The sequence below is a fragment of the Teleopsis dalmanni genome, chromosome 2 (assembly GCF_002237135.1).
Source record: "Teleopsis dalmanni isolate 2A chromosome 2, ASM223713v2, whole genome shotgun sequence".
Classification (NCBI taxonomy): Eukaryota; Metazoa; Arthropoda; class Insecta; order Diptera; family Diopsidae; genus Teleopsis; species Teleopsis dalmanni.
Genome location: NC_051847.1, coordinates 88,775,517 through 88,791,734, shown reverse-complemented (window position 1 = coordinate 88,791,734; position 16,218 = coordinate 88,775,517). Strand labels below are relative to the sequence as shown.

The following is a 16,218-nucleotide window of genomic DNA, read 5'->3' as shown; positions in this document are numbered from 1 at the left end:
CCAAACACTGACTTAACATATTTAAAGTTTACACACTATGCCTACCCTATTCCTGCTTAATAAATTAAATATGTTTAACTTTGGTATTTTATATAAATCATTTATTTAATGAAAATTATAACGTATTGAAAAAAAAACAAAATATTTATTAAATATTAAAATAAATCTCTAAACTAAAAAGATATAACGATTTATTAGATATTTGAAACCTAAATATGATATCGTGTAATATTGTTAAAAATTTACTTTTGACATATTATTTAGTAATGATGAAGACTGAATTTAAAGAAAACAGAAAAAAATTGTCCACATTGCATAAATCATAGGCTCAATGTTTCTATAATTCGTTGGGTCTATCGAACATTAATGTTTTGCAACTCTGTGGTGTTTAAAAAAAAAGTTGTTCTATAAACTGTATGCTCTCTCTAATTAATACTTTAAAATGTCTTACTGGTAGTTCCAGTTTTTCAAGATATATTTTGGAGTTAAACATGTTTAAACTTGTTCAAAGTAAAACATTTTTTGGAAACCTTCTCCACATATCGTAACATTATAAAATACATATCTCTAAACATGTTTAACTGTAATTCTAGCACTCAAATACCTTTTATGAAGTTAAACATGTTCAAAGTATTTAAACCTATTTAACGTATTTAAATCTGTTTAAATTAAAACATGTGCTAAGAACTGTTGCCACGTGTCTAACACTAATAAAAACACGAGACTGCATTGCTTTTAATATATTTTTATAGTAATTTTTTTAGCTCCAACACCTTTCTGGAATTAACAATGCTTAGCTAGTTATTAGTTTATTTTATAATATACTTGTGTACCTTATATAAAATATTGAACTCAGAGCAATATAGAGCAATATGGTTGCTTTTATTACCGCTGTGATATCAAAGCAACATGCTTCATTAAATGATGCCTGCGGTACATCCTACAGATCTTGTCGCCAAGAACCAAAACTAATAAGAAATTGAATAGACTTACCAAACAATAGAATTGGAACGATGAAATACAACACACATGTATAAACAAATGGTTGGACAATACAATAAGCTTTATATAAAATACATCATTTCTCTCTATCTTGGAATACATACCTAAAGAGCTAGACAAAGAGATAAAGACATTAAAACTATCCAATAAATTAATGAACTTTAATAATTGTTATCGATAAAAACAACTCAAAAATTTATATTTGATCCTTACGTTAAAGAGTATAGAATATATAATTTAATAATATTATTATATTCTTAATAATCTTAGGTTACTATTACAAGAGTATAGTTATGTATACATATATACTGCTCAATAATAAGATGTTTCCTGGGCACTTCATGTATTAAGTGTTGATTTTCTCTGATACAGTTGAAAAAGTTAGTTTCGCTTTCAATAGTAACTGATATCTTGAAGTACACCAATATGTAGTTTTTGAAGACATTCTAAAAATTATAACAATAACCGATCTATACATTCATTTTATCGATTGCAGCATAATTATTATATTATATATTCATAATTCCTCATTTCTTAGTATTGTCTCCCATAAATTCGGACTTCATATTTATCATCCATTATACCATTCTTATGTTTCTAACTACTGAAATATTCCTTATATTCTTTATATCTGTATTATGTAGCACTATACCTCGTCTCAGATAGGCGAATTTAACCTCGGCTAGGCGAATTTAATCTCGGCTATGCGAATTTAATTTCAGCTTGGCAAATTTAATCTCATCTATGCGAATTTAATCTCGCCTAAGCGAATTTAATCTCGCCTAAGCGAATTTAATCTCACCTAAGCCAATTTAATCTCGCCTAGGCGAATTAAATTTCGACTTGGCAAATTTAAGCTTAACTTGGCGAATATAAACTAAGCTGAGCGAACTTAAACTCGGCTAGGCGAATTTAATCTCGACAACTAAGCCAACGTGCCTAAAGCTGAATATTATATTGGCTTAACTTATTAACCGAACGAGCGGTTTTTCGATTTCTTTTTAAATACTGATAAAGCATTTGTATTATATTAATTTTTAAATAAAACACAAAATATTTGTTAAAAACATTTTAAACAAACCTTTGTATCAAATAGTTCCTGCTGATGCTGTTTTATTCGCAAATCAATATCTTCTCGGCAAAGAAAACCAACAAATATAGCAAATATATCAAGTTTCTGATTTCGTTCGGATTGAACTTAATTACATTCATATGTGTATAAGAATTAAATCAAAATTAAAGTTTTTATTAATTAATTAAAAAATCAAAAATTTACAATCAAGGTACTAATAATAATTACATTATTTTTTTTTTGAATTTAATGCGTATCCATTTATTCATTTCTTTAGAATATTTTTAATTCCTATTATAAAATTGAAATTAATATACATCCACAATTAATAAATTTTTACAAACTCTCTGAACATCTATTGGCAACTTCATATAAAACAATTGAATAATTAATATCGAAGACGAATTACAAACCCAAAAAACATTCAAACTAAAACTCATGATTTATTCATGATGAGTTATGAAAAATGTCCACACATGCAGATAATATCTTATATCATTAAACTCATAATTCTATATCAATCAACTACACAATAAACCGCATACCCAACTTTAAAAGAATGTTAAATACAATAAATGCTAAAAGACATGTGTTATATATGCACTTATATGAAAAAAAAACTATAAAATATTAGTTATTTTTATATCATTAGCATTCAATAGGGCATAAGTAAAATTTAAATGTCATTAAAATTTCGGAGTATCTCATTTATATGAAATGATACGTGTGCTCGGGAGGTTTGAATTAAAATTTCTTTTTAATTATTTAGTAATAAATAAATAACAATTATTTCCTAAATATAATGCATACACGGTTATATATGCACAGATAATTACTACATCCGGCAAAATGTTTACAATATTATTTGTTTCAATTGTGAAAGGTTAATAACAACTATGACGTCATAATTTTTATATACACTGTTATAGTCATATTGCACTCCTATTGCAATATTAAAAATTAGTATATAGTATACATAATTCTTATATACACTGTTATAGTCATGTTGCTGTCAAATTGTAATATTAAAAAATGGTGTATACTATATATAATTCTTATATACACTGTTAACTATAGGCATATTGGAATATAAAAATTTTGTATGTAGATACATGGCGTTAATATTTATTATCCTAAACTCAATAATTCGTATAGTTCATTTACAAGATTTCTCCAATAACAATAATAACACCTTATTTTTTGTCCTTTGATTCTATTACTTAGGAATAGGAATAGAAATAAACGGAGTACTAGAGCACTGCAATCATGGTTGATCTTTTGTGCTGCAACAAACCCTAACTGAACAGAAGACATTCCACCTTCCGAATAAAAGCTAGAATGTCGACTGTTGAGAGCCTCTTAATATCAGAAGGGGAGAGTAGTTCTCGATACAGTGACCTCCTCCTGGCCCAGATCAAAGCTGGGTAGTCACAGAGAATGTGAGTCGATAATCTATCTCTTCAGACAGACCCATTTTGTTAAAGTGCTAACGCATGGTGACCTGTTTAATTTCTACTACTTATAAGTTATAATATTTTTTTCTGCACAGTATTTAAAAAATGAAAACCATTTGATGAATTACCTTGCATATAATGTTATTATATTATATGTCATATTTCCTCAGTACTATATTCAATATATATATCGATTTAGAAAAGACTGATTGTAGGGTAAAAAATTATATGCCTACAATATCAGGTATTTGAATGGTTAATTTAAAAACAAATCATATTATAAAATTGTTAAGGAAGCAGAATTATATTCTGACATATTATTTATGTTTAATTTTTCTATAAAGCATGACCTGTATACTAATTAAAGCAAAACAAAATTGTCCAAATAATTCATTTATTGCTAATCCGAAAATATTAGTTTTATTTAAATTTTTGCTACGCCTTTTTATAGAGTTCATTGTCACGAGCGTAAAATAATTTGATTAAAAAAAAATTTTTTAACGGTTGGAGAAACTCTGACTAAATTAGTTTTGTTAAATCACAAAAAAAAAGTTATTGAAAAATTCATAACCAAAAGTTCATTTCACTTTCAATGGCAGTTTTTGGTTTTGTGGAAAACTATGAATAAAAATGCAGGGAAAATGGTCGTTCTATTTACAGAACAACAGAGTACTCTTACTCATTTCTTTCTTCAGTGGCTTTCAGAATTTTATTACTTTTTAGATATTTCCACACAAATTTTATTCTTTCAATAATTTTTTTTATATTCCATCTCATTAAATATAAATCGTTTTCTATAATAATTTTTTTATTCTGTGCAAAATAAGTATTAGCTTCTCTACAAGGTTCAGATGGTGTCAACTTCTGGAAAAAGAAAAATAGAAATTGAATAGATATGGAAAAAAATACTATATTGGTTCTGTTTTATGTATAGATATATGCATACTTATTTAGAATTAATATTCTTTTCGTCTTCATATATATGTACATATACAGTGTGTTTCCGACTCACTACTACTATCCACTTTCTCCAGTGGGGGAATAGGATAGAGCCTCAATAATTCTTCAAAATCTGACTTTATTTGGTGTTTCTCGTTAAAGTGAACGGTATAAATGCAGGAGAAGATTTCTTGATTCCAAAAAAAAATAAAAGAAATGGAACTGAAATAAATTACGTTTCTAGTATTGACCAAAGTACGTGATGACAAGCAAAGATTTACCTAAAAAAGAAATACAGCCAAAGAATCAGTTCGTATCCTAAATTAATAATCTTATGATTTTTTTTATATTTTGGACCAAAAAAACAACAGGGAAAAGTAATAAAACTACGTGTAGTTCATATAATGAATAAATTAATAGCAAGTCCTATTACTGGGTGCTTAAAATTTTTAGGTCGTATTTTATTAAGCCACTGCCAAGTAAAGCCTTGAAGTAGTATATTGTTGACATGGCATAAAAGTCATTGTTAGTGAGTTTGAAAAATTATTTCGCCAAAATGATAGTAATATACGGAATGCCTAAATCACTACCTTTGATATCTATCGCTGACAACTATCTATTGAAAGACTTTCTTTTAGAAAAGCTTATTTATGCCAATCCCGCATTATGGCTAAGCTGTTTGATAACCACACTTCCGTAGTTTTATGCCATATATATAGATCGATTTTAGAAACTGTTTCTACAACAGTAGTTTATTTTTGGTTGACATGGTCACACGCTTGCTATAACAAAATACGTTTTATTTATACTCTTGCACTCTTCACACGACAAACCTAAAATTTTTTATGCTGAGAAGTCTTAGGTATACATTCATCACATTATGATTTGCACCACAATGATATTAAGGAACAGGGCTTATAAGTACCTTCTAAAAGAGCCGCCATAATGCTAATTAATAAGAAGTAGAAAAAGAAATATTTTTGACACCACAATAAAGGTTTTCTTACCTCGTTACTGTAATAAGGTTGTAAGTTAGTTTCAAAACAAGAAAGTGCTGTATAAAAGCAACAACTTATGTCAGTTAATAAACATTAACTTGTGTCGTGTGAAGTGAGTTCTAAAGCGAGTTCTTCCCGAATTTTCTTCTTTAATTGCGCGATCCAACAAAGCTTCAGCACTTTTCCTTGTACTTTGTACTACTGTTGCTGGTACTAATGTTATAGTCTGACTATACATGTGTGAAAACATAGAGTTCCCTGAGAACTAACAAATATCAGTAGTGCTGCAGTTGCTGTTATTTTTGTTAATGGTTATAGTAGTTTTAATGCGTAAATGTATATGTACCTTTAAATATGAATGGACAAGAAAGGTGGTAACCTCAATAACACGAAGCACAAAAGGTTCAATTTTTGTGTTACTACTGTGACGTGTTTCTTTCCCAGTAGGTTCGGGTTGTTAAGAAGATAGAAGTCGAACGTTTTTGCTTGTGTGCTGCCTTTTTTATATTGTATAATAATTATAGTTGTCATTTTTTTAATAAACCTATAAATGTTCTTATTCACAAATCTGGATATTTTATTAATTAAGTAAAACAAGTCCACAATAAGTAAATTCAAGAAAGTTACTTACACATATTTGGTGGCCCATGGGGGGAACATCGAAGGAAAAGAACATTTTATAAGTTGCATTTACAATTGTCGGCTGTAATTTTAACCAATTGCCACGTGATTGCTGTTCGAGGAATGAAATCGCATAAAACATTACTAACAAGATATCAACACGAAAATTAGCCTAAAAAAAAAACTGTGCCGTTTCTACGCAACTACAAACAACAAAGGTGTTCAAGTTCACTGAAATTAAGACAAATTCAGAAAAGTGCATTTTAATAAACTCAAGACAATGACCACAGAAAAGAAAGAAAATAATTGGAAGGTAATGCAGGATGACCGAGTAATAGCGGTACAGACACTACTAAAAAACTTCAAGAAGGATAGCGTGGTCCGGAAGACGAACATCTATAACCAACAAAGATTGCAGAAGTTGAAGGATTTACGAGACCAGTTTGAAGTTACTCATGAAGCAATAGTAAGTAGTAGCAAAGATCGAACATCCGAATATTTTGTGAAATGTGTAAGTGAGAATTTCGACGAAGCTCATTTAGAGGCTTTCTGCACTATACAAGAGAGCTTCGAAAAGGTATATCCTCCACCACAATCAGCACCAGTAATTATCCCGATGCCAGAACCAGTAGCACACATAAAACTACCTACTCTTCCTGTGCCCACCTTCTCTGGAAAATGTACCGACTGGCCTGCGTTCCACGATGCATTTGAACGGTTAATTCATACTAACAAAGAGATAAGTTTAATTCAGAAGTTCCACTTTCTAAAAAAGGCGCTCCCAGACGACAATGATTTAGATATTCACAACATGCAGCTGACAGAAGCTAATTATCCCATTGCATGGGAACTAGTGGTGACTCGATACAATAATCCCCGAATTTTATTTATGCATGTTATGAAAGATTTATTCAGCATTCCTAGCCAATTACTGGAACGAGCGGCTGACATAAAATTACTCCTAAATACAGCTAAGGTATGCGTACACGAATTTGCCAGACTGAAGATTCCAATCACTGGTAGTGATCATTGGTTAGCCTATTACATTTCAACGAAACTGTGCAAAGAAACACGAAAGGCATGGGAACTCCATCTTGGAAGCAACTCCACCATTCCCACCTTTGCCACATTGGAATCTTTCCTGAATGATAGAGCAGTAACGGTGGATGTTCTTGAGAGTCGCGATGCATCTATCGATATCACGCCTAACGCAAATATACAACCATTTCGAAACTCCTTACAGTCCAAACGCCAACACAAAAAATCACACCATTCGGCTCTCAACACGTCGCTATGTCCATTATGTCAAAATAACCATGTAATTCGTCGATGTCATCAATTTCTCACTAAGGATTGCTTCGAACGGAAGTCCATCGCGTCTCGACTGAAGCTATGTTTAAATTGTTTATGCAGATCCCATACAGTTTCACAGTGTCCTAGTACTAAAAACTGTCAACAATGTGGGCAGCGTCATCATACACTCCTGCATTTTCCGCCATTAGAAAACTCTGCAAAACCAAACAGCAATGTTGACATCGCTTCACACAACTTGTCCAACAAGGTTGACAGACAACAGCATAACGTCCCATCGCCACAAACGTTTAATGGTACACCGTTTTTGCAAAGCAACACAATATTGTCGCCCGATTACCCTTTGACTACGGCCGACTACACCGAAGGTGAACAACAACGAGTCCTCTTGGCTACCGCTCTAGTGTCAGTAAAGAACGAACTTTCTAATCAAGCTGTCATTCTTCGTGCTTTGGTCGACCAGGGTTCCGAATGCACTCTCATATCAGAACACGCCACACAAGGTTTAGGACTTAAACGTTATCCAACCCGCACTGAAATAGTTGGTGTAGGGCAAAGCCCAACAGAAGGCTCCAAGTCTGTCGTTACGTTTGTTATAAACTCACTATTACATTCGGATTTCCAATTAGTTATTAAGCGCGCATATGTTTTAAAATCGCTAACAAGTCTTATTCCAGGTCACTCTATTTGTATACAGAATTTGCCACATTTAAACGGGTTACGTTTAGCTGATCCAACTTACTTTAAACCAGGAAAAATTGATTTAATTCTTGGTGCTGATGTATATGCACAGTTGATACTAGCAGGACTACGAATTGGGGCGTCCAACCAACCAATAGCGCAGCAAACTCATTTAGGGTGGATTATTTCTGGAAATATTGGGCCAGCTTTGCCAAAGTTGCAAATGATACGGTGCCATCATACCTCACATGAATTGGACAATTTAGTAAAAAATTATTTTGAGCAGGATCAGGTAATTCCCAATCGTGAACTCTCTTCTGAAGAACAGTGGTGCGAAGATTTCTTCATTAAAACTCATTCTCGATTACAAAATGGTTGCTATATGGTACGTTTACCACTGAAGTCACATTTTGATCCGACACAAATTCTCGGTCGGTCTAGGCAGATTGCATTAAACCGTCTTTTAAATTTGGAGCGTAAGCTCGCACGCAATAGTGATTTGCAAGAACAGTACCATCAGGTGATTAACGAATATTTCAGCTTGGGACACGCTACCCGTGCATATTCTACTGAACAACAACGGTGCAAATTGAATCAAAATTACGTACCAATAAATAACTCTTATGTACTGCCTCATCATGCAGTTTTGAAAGAAGAAAGCCTCACAACAAAATTGAGAATTGTTTTTGATGCATCATGTAAAACATCAAACGGCAAATCATTAAACAACATTCTATGCGTGGGTCCTAAACTACAGAACGATTTGGCAGCAGTTTTGATAAATTGGAGACTACATCAATATGTCTTTGTAGCAGACATTGAAAAAATGTATAGATGCATCAGCATGCATCCAGATGACGCACAATTTCAGCGAATTCTGTGGCGAAATAATGACGGCCTGATTCAGGAGTATTGTCTGAATACCGTAACGTTCGGTACTGCCTCTGCGCCGTATACTGCTATCCGAGTAATTCAGCAAATCGCCGAAGACGAGAAGTCACGATTTCCGTTAGCAGAATCAGTGTTAAAATCAAATATTTATGTTGATGATATACTTTATAGCAACGATTCATTGGATATGGCAGTGAAAGTTCGTGATGAGGTTATCGCAGCATTAAAATCAGCTGGAATGCATCTGCGTAAGTTTTGTAGCAATGATCTACGCATTCTTCAAGGCCTGCATGAAAATCAATTATCGAATACGAAAGCAGTACAATTAAATCAAGACGTTACCATTAAAACATTAGGCATGTGGTGGCATAACAGCGGTGATGAATTCAAATTCAATTGGAATATCCTAGCCTGCAGTCAATTCACTAAGCGAAAAGTATTGTCTACCATCGCACGACTATTTGATCCGTTAGGACTCCTCAACCCAATATTGGTAACAGGAAAAATAATTTTCAAGGCAGTGTGTTCTTATCAACATTTAACTGATGATCAAAAGTTAGTACCGTTGGACTGGGATGATCCATTACCGTTCGATCTTGAAAACCAATGGCAAGGATTTCTTATGGAGTTACAAAACTTAAAAACCATAACTATACCAAGATGGCTGGGGTATCATTCGTCACAAGTTGTTTCGCTCCAAATACATACATTTTGTGATGGCTCGTCGAAGGCTTTTGCAACTAGTATATATTTTAGAATACAATTTTGCGACGGCAAAATTCTTACACGCTTAGTGATGTCTAAAAGTCGTAGCACTCCTATGAAACCCTTAACTATTCCAAGAGTTGAACTTTGCGGTGCGGTATTGGCAACACAATTAACTGCCTGGGTAATAAAACATACATCTATTCTTACCAATAATGTATCCCAGTACTACTGGACAGATGCACAAGTGGTTCTTCACTGGATAAAGGGTGATCCGCATCGTTGGAAAACGGCTGTAAGTAATAGAGTGGGACAAATTCTTAGAGTGACTTCTGCATCGCAATGGTATTATGTGAACACGTTTGAGAATCCAGCGGACTGCGCCACAAGGGGGCTCACCGTTCACCAGTTAAATGACTTCGATTTATGGTGGAATGGTCCAAAATGGTTACAACTTCCAGAAGAAGCCTGGCCAACCTACGTTTTAAATAACAACATTCAAGCAGCAGATCTTGAACTAAAAAGGTCACCCATACGGGCCAACATCAGTACGATACAAAACTCGCTACTTACTAAGTTTTCATCATTTTCAAAACTTCAACGTGTAGTTGCTTATCTTTTACGTTTTACGTTTAATGCTCGAAAACAAAATAGTAATCAACCAAAGCACGGTCCACTGTCCGTTACTGAATTACAATTCAGCCGAACTATCATTATACGAAATGTACAACAAGAAGTGTTCCATGAAGAAATTAAATCAATTAAAGCATCTCGGCCTTTACCATCTCATAGTAAATTACGCAATTTAGTGCCCTGGCAAGATGAAGACGATATTTTGAGAATTCGTGGCAGACTTGCAAATGCAAATTTACCGTTCAACAGAACATATCCTATCATTCTTCCAAAGGCTCACTATGTCACCGAATTAATCATTAAACACGCTCATCATATAACCCTGCATGGTGGTATTCAACTAACATTGTCATATTTACGACACCGGTTTTGGATTGTGAATGCACGACAGGTGATAAAACAGCATATTCACCGATGTGTTACATGCTTCCGATGTAAGTCTAAGCCAGAAAATCAACTAATGGGTGATTTACCGTTTCATCGTGTAAATCCCCCATCTCGGCCTTTTTTAGCGACAGGCGTCGATTACACCGGAGCTATAGAATTAAAGTCATCACGATTCAGAGGAAACACTAAATATAAAGGGTATATCGCCATATTTATTTGTTTAGCAACCAAGGCTATTCACTTAGAAGCGGTAACCGGCCTTGATACCGACCATTTTCTTTGGGCATTACAACGTTTTATAGGGCGTCGTGGAATTTGTAATGACATATATAGCGATTGTGGTACCAACTTTGTCGGAGCAAACCGGGTGCTTCAAACCAAACAACAACAATGGAGGTCAGATATAGAGCGCGACATTGTCCCCTATTTAACCAATCGGCAAATCCAATGGCATTTTAATCCTCCATTATCACCAAATTTCGGCGGACTATGGGAAGCCAATGTTAAATCCGTAAAACATCATCTTCGGCGTACAGTTAACACATGCCTAACATATGAAGAATTATCAACGGTTTTGGTCCAAATTGAAGCATGTCTGAACTCTAGACCTCTGTGTCAACTCAACTCGGATCCAGAAGACTTGGTAGTATTGACGCCGGCTCACTTTCTAATAGGTGATACATTCTTAACGCCACCGGATGGTATTACAAAACATCAATCACTTCAACATCAATATATTGTTTTGCAACGTATGGCACGTAGTTTCTGGGCTCGATGGAAATCCGACTGGCTGTCTCATTTACAAACACGTCCAAAATGGAGAAGTGAAACTCCAAATCTACGATTGAACGAACTTGTCATTGTCAAGGATGACCACTCTCCACCGCATGAATGGGTTCTAGGTCGAATCATAGCACTCCATCCTGGTGCTGATGGACTGACAAGAGTAGTTACCATTAAAACTAAACATGGCGTATACAAACGTTCAATTTCAAAGCTCTGTCGGCTTCCTATTCCTAGCTACGGCACCGACACAGCTCCTAACACCAATGATTAACACCAAATGAGTTATCATGCTGGATGCAGCATTCGGGGGCGGCATGGACAAGAAAGGTGGTAACCTCAATAACACGAAGCACAAAAGGTTCAATTTTTGTGTTACTACTGTGACGTGTTTCTTTCCCAGTAGGTTCGGGTTGTTAAGAAGATAGAAGTCGAACGTTTTTGCTTGTGTGCTGCCTTTTTTATATTGTATAATAATTATAGTTGTCATTTTTTTAATAAACCTATAAATGTTCTTATTCACAAATCTGGATATTTTATTAATTAAGTAAAACAAGTCCACAATAAGTAAATTCAAGAAAGTTACTTACACAATGAATTAATAACAAATTCGATATAAAATAAATGAATTTTTGTCAACATAATTCTGTTTACTTACAGTTTAAGGTATTAGCAACGATAAAGAAAATATTCTCTCTAATGTAAAATTCTGGCTTAAATAATTAAGTTTTTTAAATCCTATTGAACAAATGTTTAACAAATATAATTAATTTTTTTTTTTTTGAAAATAAAGGTATTTTTATTGCCTCACTTTATGTTCTTTTTTCACCTTCTCTAAAAGGGTTATTAGCTATGGCTATTAAAATTTATGTTTCTGTTAAATTTAATTTATAATAAAATAAATGTTAATGGATTGTAAATTCTTTATTTTAGTAACTAATATCTTAAACTAAAATATATTAACATCAATTATATTATTGTGTTCCAACTTTTATTTGAAGTTGCTATAAAATCAGTTATTTAGTCATATTACATTTTTTTTTAAATTACACACATATGTGCATTTTATTTTATTAATTCTTAGAAAATTTTAATTTTTAAATATCAACAAAAAAAAGTTTTAAAAGAAAAAAATTGATTTTCTCAATATTTATATCCACAAACGCAGAAGATAAATGAATAAGTCAAGCCATAAATTATACATACAAATATTCAATGGTCCAAAATCTTTATAAAAAATTATATAAAAGTTCTTAAATGAAACATCTGCAACATAATAAAGTCGAAATCAGATTAGCTAGAATTTTGCTTTTCAATTTGAGAAACTTCTAAGATAAATATTTAGAATGATTTGTGCAGAAGGCAAATCTCAACAGAATTAAACATATTGATGCACACAATGTCACAGATATTTAAATTAAAAAAGATAAAACACATATAGTTTTCGATAACGAAGTATTCAGAACAAAGTTCTTCTATAGAATATAAAATATTCAGTAGCATTTTTAGAATAAAAAAGATACAAGTTTGTCACTTCCAAAAATAATGAATTTGACAATTTATTTGGCGTGAAAAAAGTTATTTATATTGAATCTAAAACCAAATTTATAAGAAAAAAAATAATATTAAAATATTTTATACACATTTTGCTAAACCAAATTAAGATATGTTAAGATTTACTTTTTTATAATTTATATTTTATTATTTTAGAATTATTCTAATAATTGAATTTTAATACTGATATCTAATTTAAATTTGGCGAATAATATTATTTTTGAAATAATATTACTTACTTTATATTAATTTACTTATTCTGTTATGACTGTTCACATAGCATTTTGGCAGAAATAATAAAATCGATTTAATGATTATATATTCCATAGAAGAAAAAACTTAAAACCGTTCCAATTCAAAATATTTATTATTTAAAAATTCTTCAATAAATTTACTAATTGATTTCATTAAATTTTAAAAAAAAGCTTAACAAATTATTATATTTGAATTTCTTACTAACTAAAATATTTATTTTAAAATTCAATTAAAATTGTACTCACTAAATCCATTTTATTTACGCTATTATTTCAACTTTCATCGTTGGTCAACGGATGAGTCAAGTTTAATTCCTAGTATTGAATTGCTTATATGAGTTTGCAGGAACGAATTTTTTTAATATTTAATTTTGAACACATAATCTTTTGCAATAAATAACAATTGAAACTATTTTTTATTATATTATTTTCTTTCATTTTATTTAATTTTATTTTATTAATGTTTTTGGCATATTTTTCCATCAACAACAGACAAAAGTCTAAATGATGAATTTACATCACACCTACATTTTGACACGATACTTAATATAAATAAAAATAATAATAATAATAACGTAGCTGTAAACGGCAAGTCGTGTGCCATAAACACTTAGTATTATAATCCAAAAATTAACATAATAAAGACTTATGTGGTACCCTACATACTGGTACCCCTACTGAAATTAAAATACAAACGAAGCAACATAGCTAACTGATACTTCCCATGCCACGTTTCTTCCAACACAACCAATACATAATAAAGACCGATAAATATATTAGAATCGGCGTCATTACAAAATTCTTGTTAGTTTTTGATTACACCCGATATAGCTAGATGTTGTCCTACATGGCTTCTCATAACCTATATTTAAACTTAAAATATTTGAGCAGAAATAAAATGACATTCATATTACAATTTTCCAACATGATAAATAAACTGAAATAACAGACGCCATAAATACATAAAACTGCCCATCTATAAATGCAACTAATACTAGAAAAGGAATTGATTTAATTAACACCAAATTAAGAATATTTTTTCATGTAATCACAATAACTGGTTGCACTCAAACTTGGATTTTTAATTAACCATATTTGTGGATACAGTCAAGAAAATGAAGAAAATTTATCAAGCTTTTACCGATTGAGTGAATGTTTTGCCCTAGCAAACAGCGGGGACTCAACTCTTGTGAAACCTCTTCTCGATAATTCCAAAGAACTTTTAGATACTGACATCGAAAGCCACAGAAAGTATCTCAAAATTCAATTCAATTGATATATCTGAAATGAAACGATATGCACATCACAAAAACTCTATTTATATAAGAACAAATAAATAAAAAAGTTGTAGCAACGGACCTATAGGAATAAGATACACCGCAACTTAATCTCTGATAGAAAAGTTGATCTCAACAGAAGGAAGTCTATCTGAAGGATAGAACTGCTTCATCCATATAACAACATTATGGAGATAGTTGGTATGTTGTCTATAGGGATAATATTGACTGCGTTATAAATGTCTGCGTTATGAAATGTCTGCTCTGCTTGGAAATTTATTTATAGTCACATTTTATCTAAATGTCTGATTTTAATCTAAGCCAGAAAGAGAATATAAGGATGAAATCTTCTATACCCATTTCATACTAAAAAATTGTCAACAGAAGATATTTTTCTTTTTATTCGAAGTGCGAAGTGTCTTCTGTTCGATTAGAGTAATTTATTAGCACAAGGAATGTGTTATGTTCACAGCGCTTTCCATTTTGGGAACTCAGATCGTTATACATAGTCTACATAGAGTATCACATACTAATTCATACCTAAGCTTTTGCTGCTTTTATTGTAAATTAAAAATTTGATATTGAAACTTAGAGAAACAATTCGATTAAACTTTGATCACTTTGATTTCCTGTTCCACCTTAAGTAAGTCACAATAATGTTACCATTATATGTCAGAGTTTCCAAATAGAAACAAATATGTGTATTTTTAGGTGGACATATGAACATATGGTATACAGACAAAATATGTTACCTTATAAATTAAGGCACATCCAGAAAATATGAAACTAATGAAAACAGTACGTAATTATAAATTAGGATTTGACTGTCTGCATAACACGGTTTCATAATTATGAGCGGTATGAGCGTGAAACTATCTTAATCTTTCGTCATCTGTATGTCTGCTTCTACTGGCCTTTGCATATTTAAATATAATTCTTACCAATTAAAAATTGTTGTTTTTAATATTAAAAAATATTAGCAGATGTAGAGAAATTCCCACCTTTAAACTTAATGAGTTATTTATTATTTATACTATAGAGTAGACTTAATTCCTATACATATTAATAATTAATTTATTAACAATGTGATAATATTATTCAGTTATAAAAATTTTTATTATACATATAAATTTGTATATTAATTAATTTGTGTATTTATTTCCATTTATAAGTAATAATATTTTTGCAACACACTTAGTGTGAAGCGGTTTGTTTTAACCTGTTAAACTGTCTGATAGTCGCATTGGTCTTAGTCATACAGTAAAGGTATTTCCTCTTGATATAATTCAAACAGTTCATTCATAAAAATTTTAGAAAAAAAACTTGAGATAAAAGTAAAAATTGAAAAAAAATCATTCATTAACTTGGCACCGAGTGTTGCCAAATAAACAAAGGGGCCATTAAAACGCCTACGAACACAACTGAGTCTACAGAGCAGAGCAGTACGACGAGTCATCGGAGTAAAAGTTAAATATGTAAAAATAATATGGGAAAATTAAAAGTTTATCATTTTAAAAGAAATTAAGAAATGGTTTTTTAATCGACTTTAAAACAATATTATCGATGCGAACTGTAAAAACACAATTTGCAGCAAATGACAAACTAAATCGTAAGTAAAACAAAACGAATCCCAGCAAAATTATTAAACTGAAAAAA

General features: G+C 31.6%; 1 protein-coding gene across 1 annotated transcript; it reads left to right on the top strand.

The window, feature by feature from the left end:
• Positions 1-6,366: 6,366 nt before the first annotated feature.
• On the top strand, positions 6,367-11,751 carry LOC119675025. The gene has a single exon (XM_038086198.1). It carries the CDS (start codon positions 6,367-6,369, stop codon positions 11,749-11,751), a length of 5,385 nt encoding a protein of 1,794 aa, XP_037942126.1.
• The last annotated feature ends 4,467 nt before the right edge of the window (positions 11,752-16,218 follow it).

Bases quoted from the DNA above. Each gene is read 5' to 3' on its own strand.
- LOC119675025 (XM_038086198.1), top strand. From the start codon at position 6,367: ATGACCACAGAAAAGAAAGAAAATAATTGGAAGGTAATGCAGGATGAC.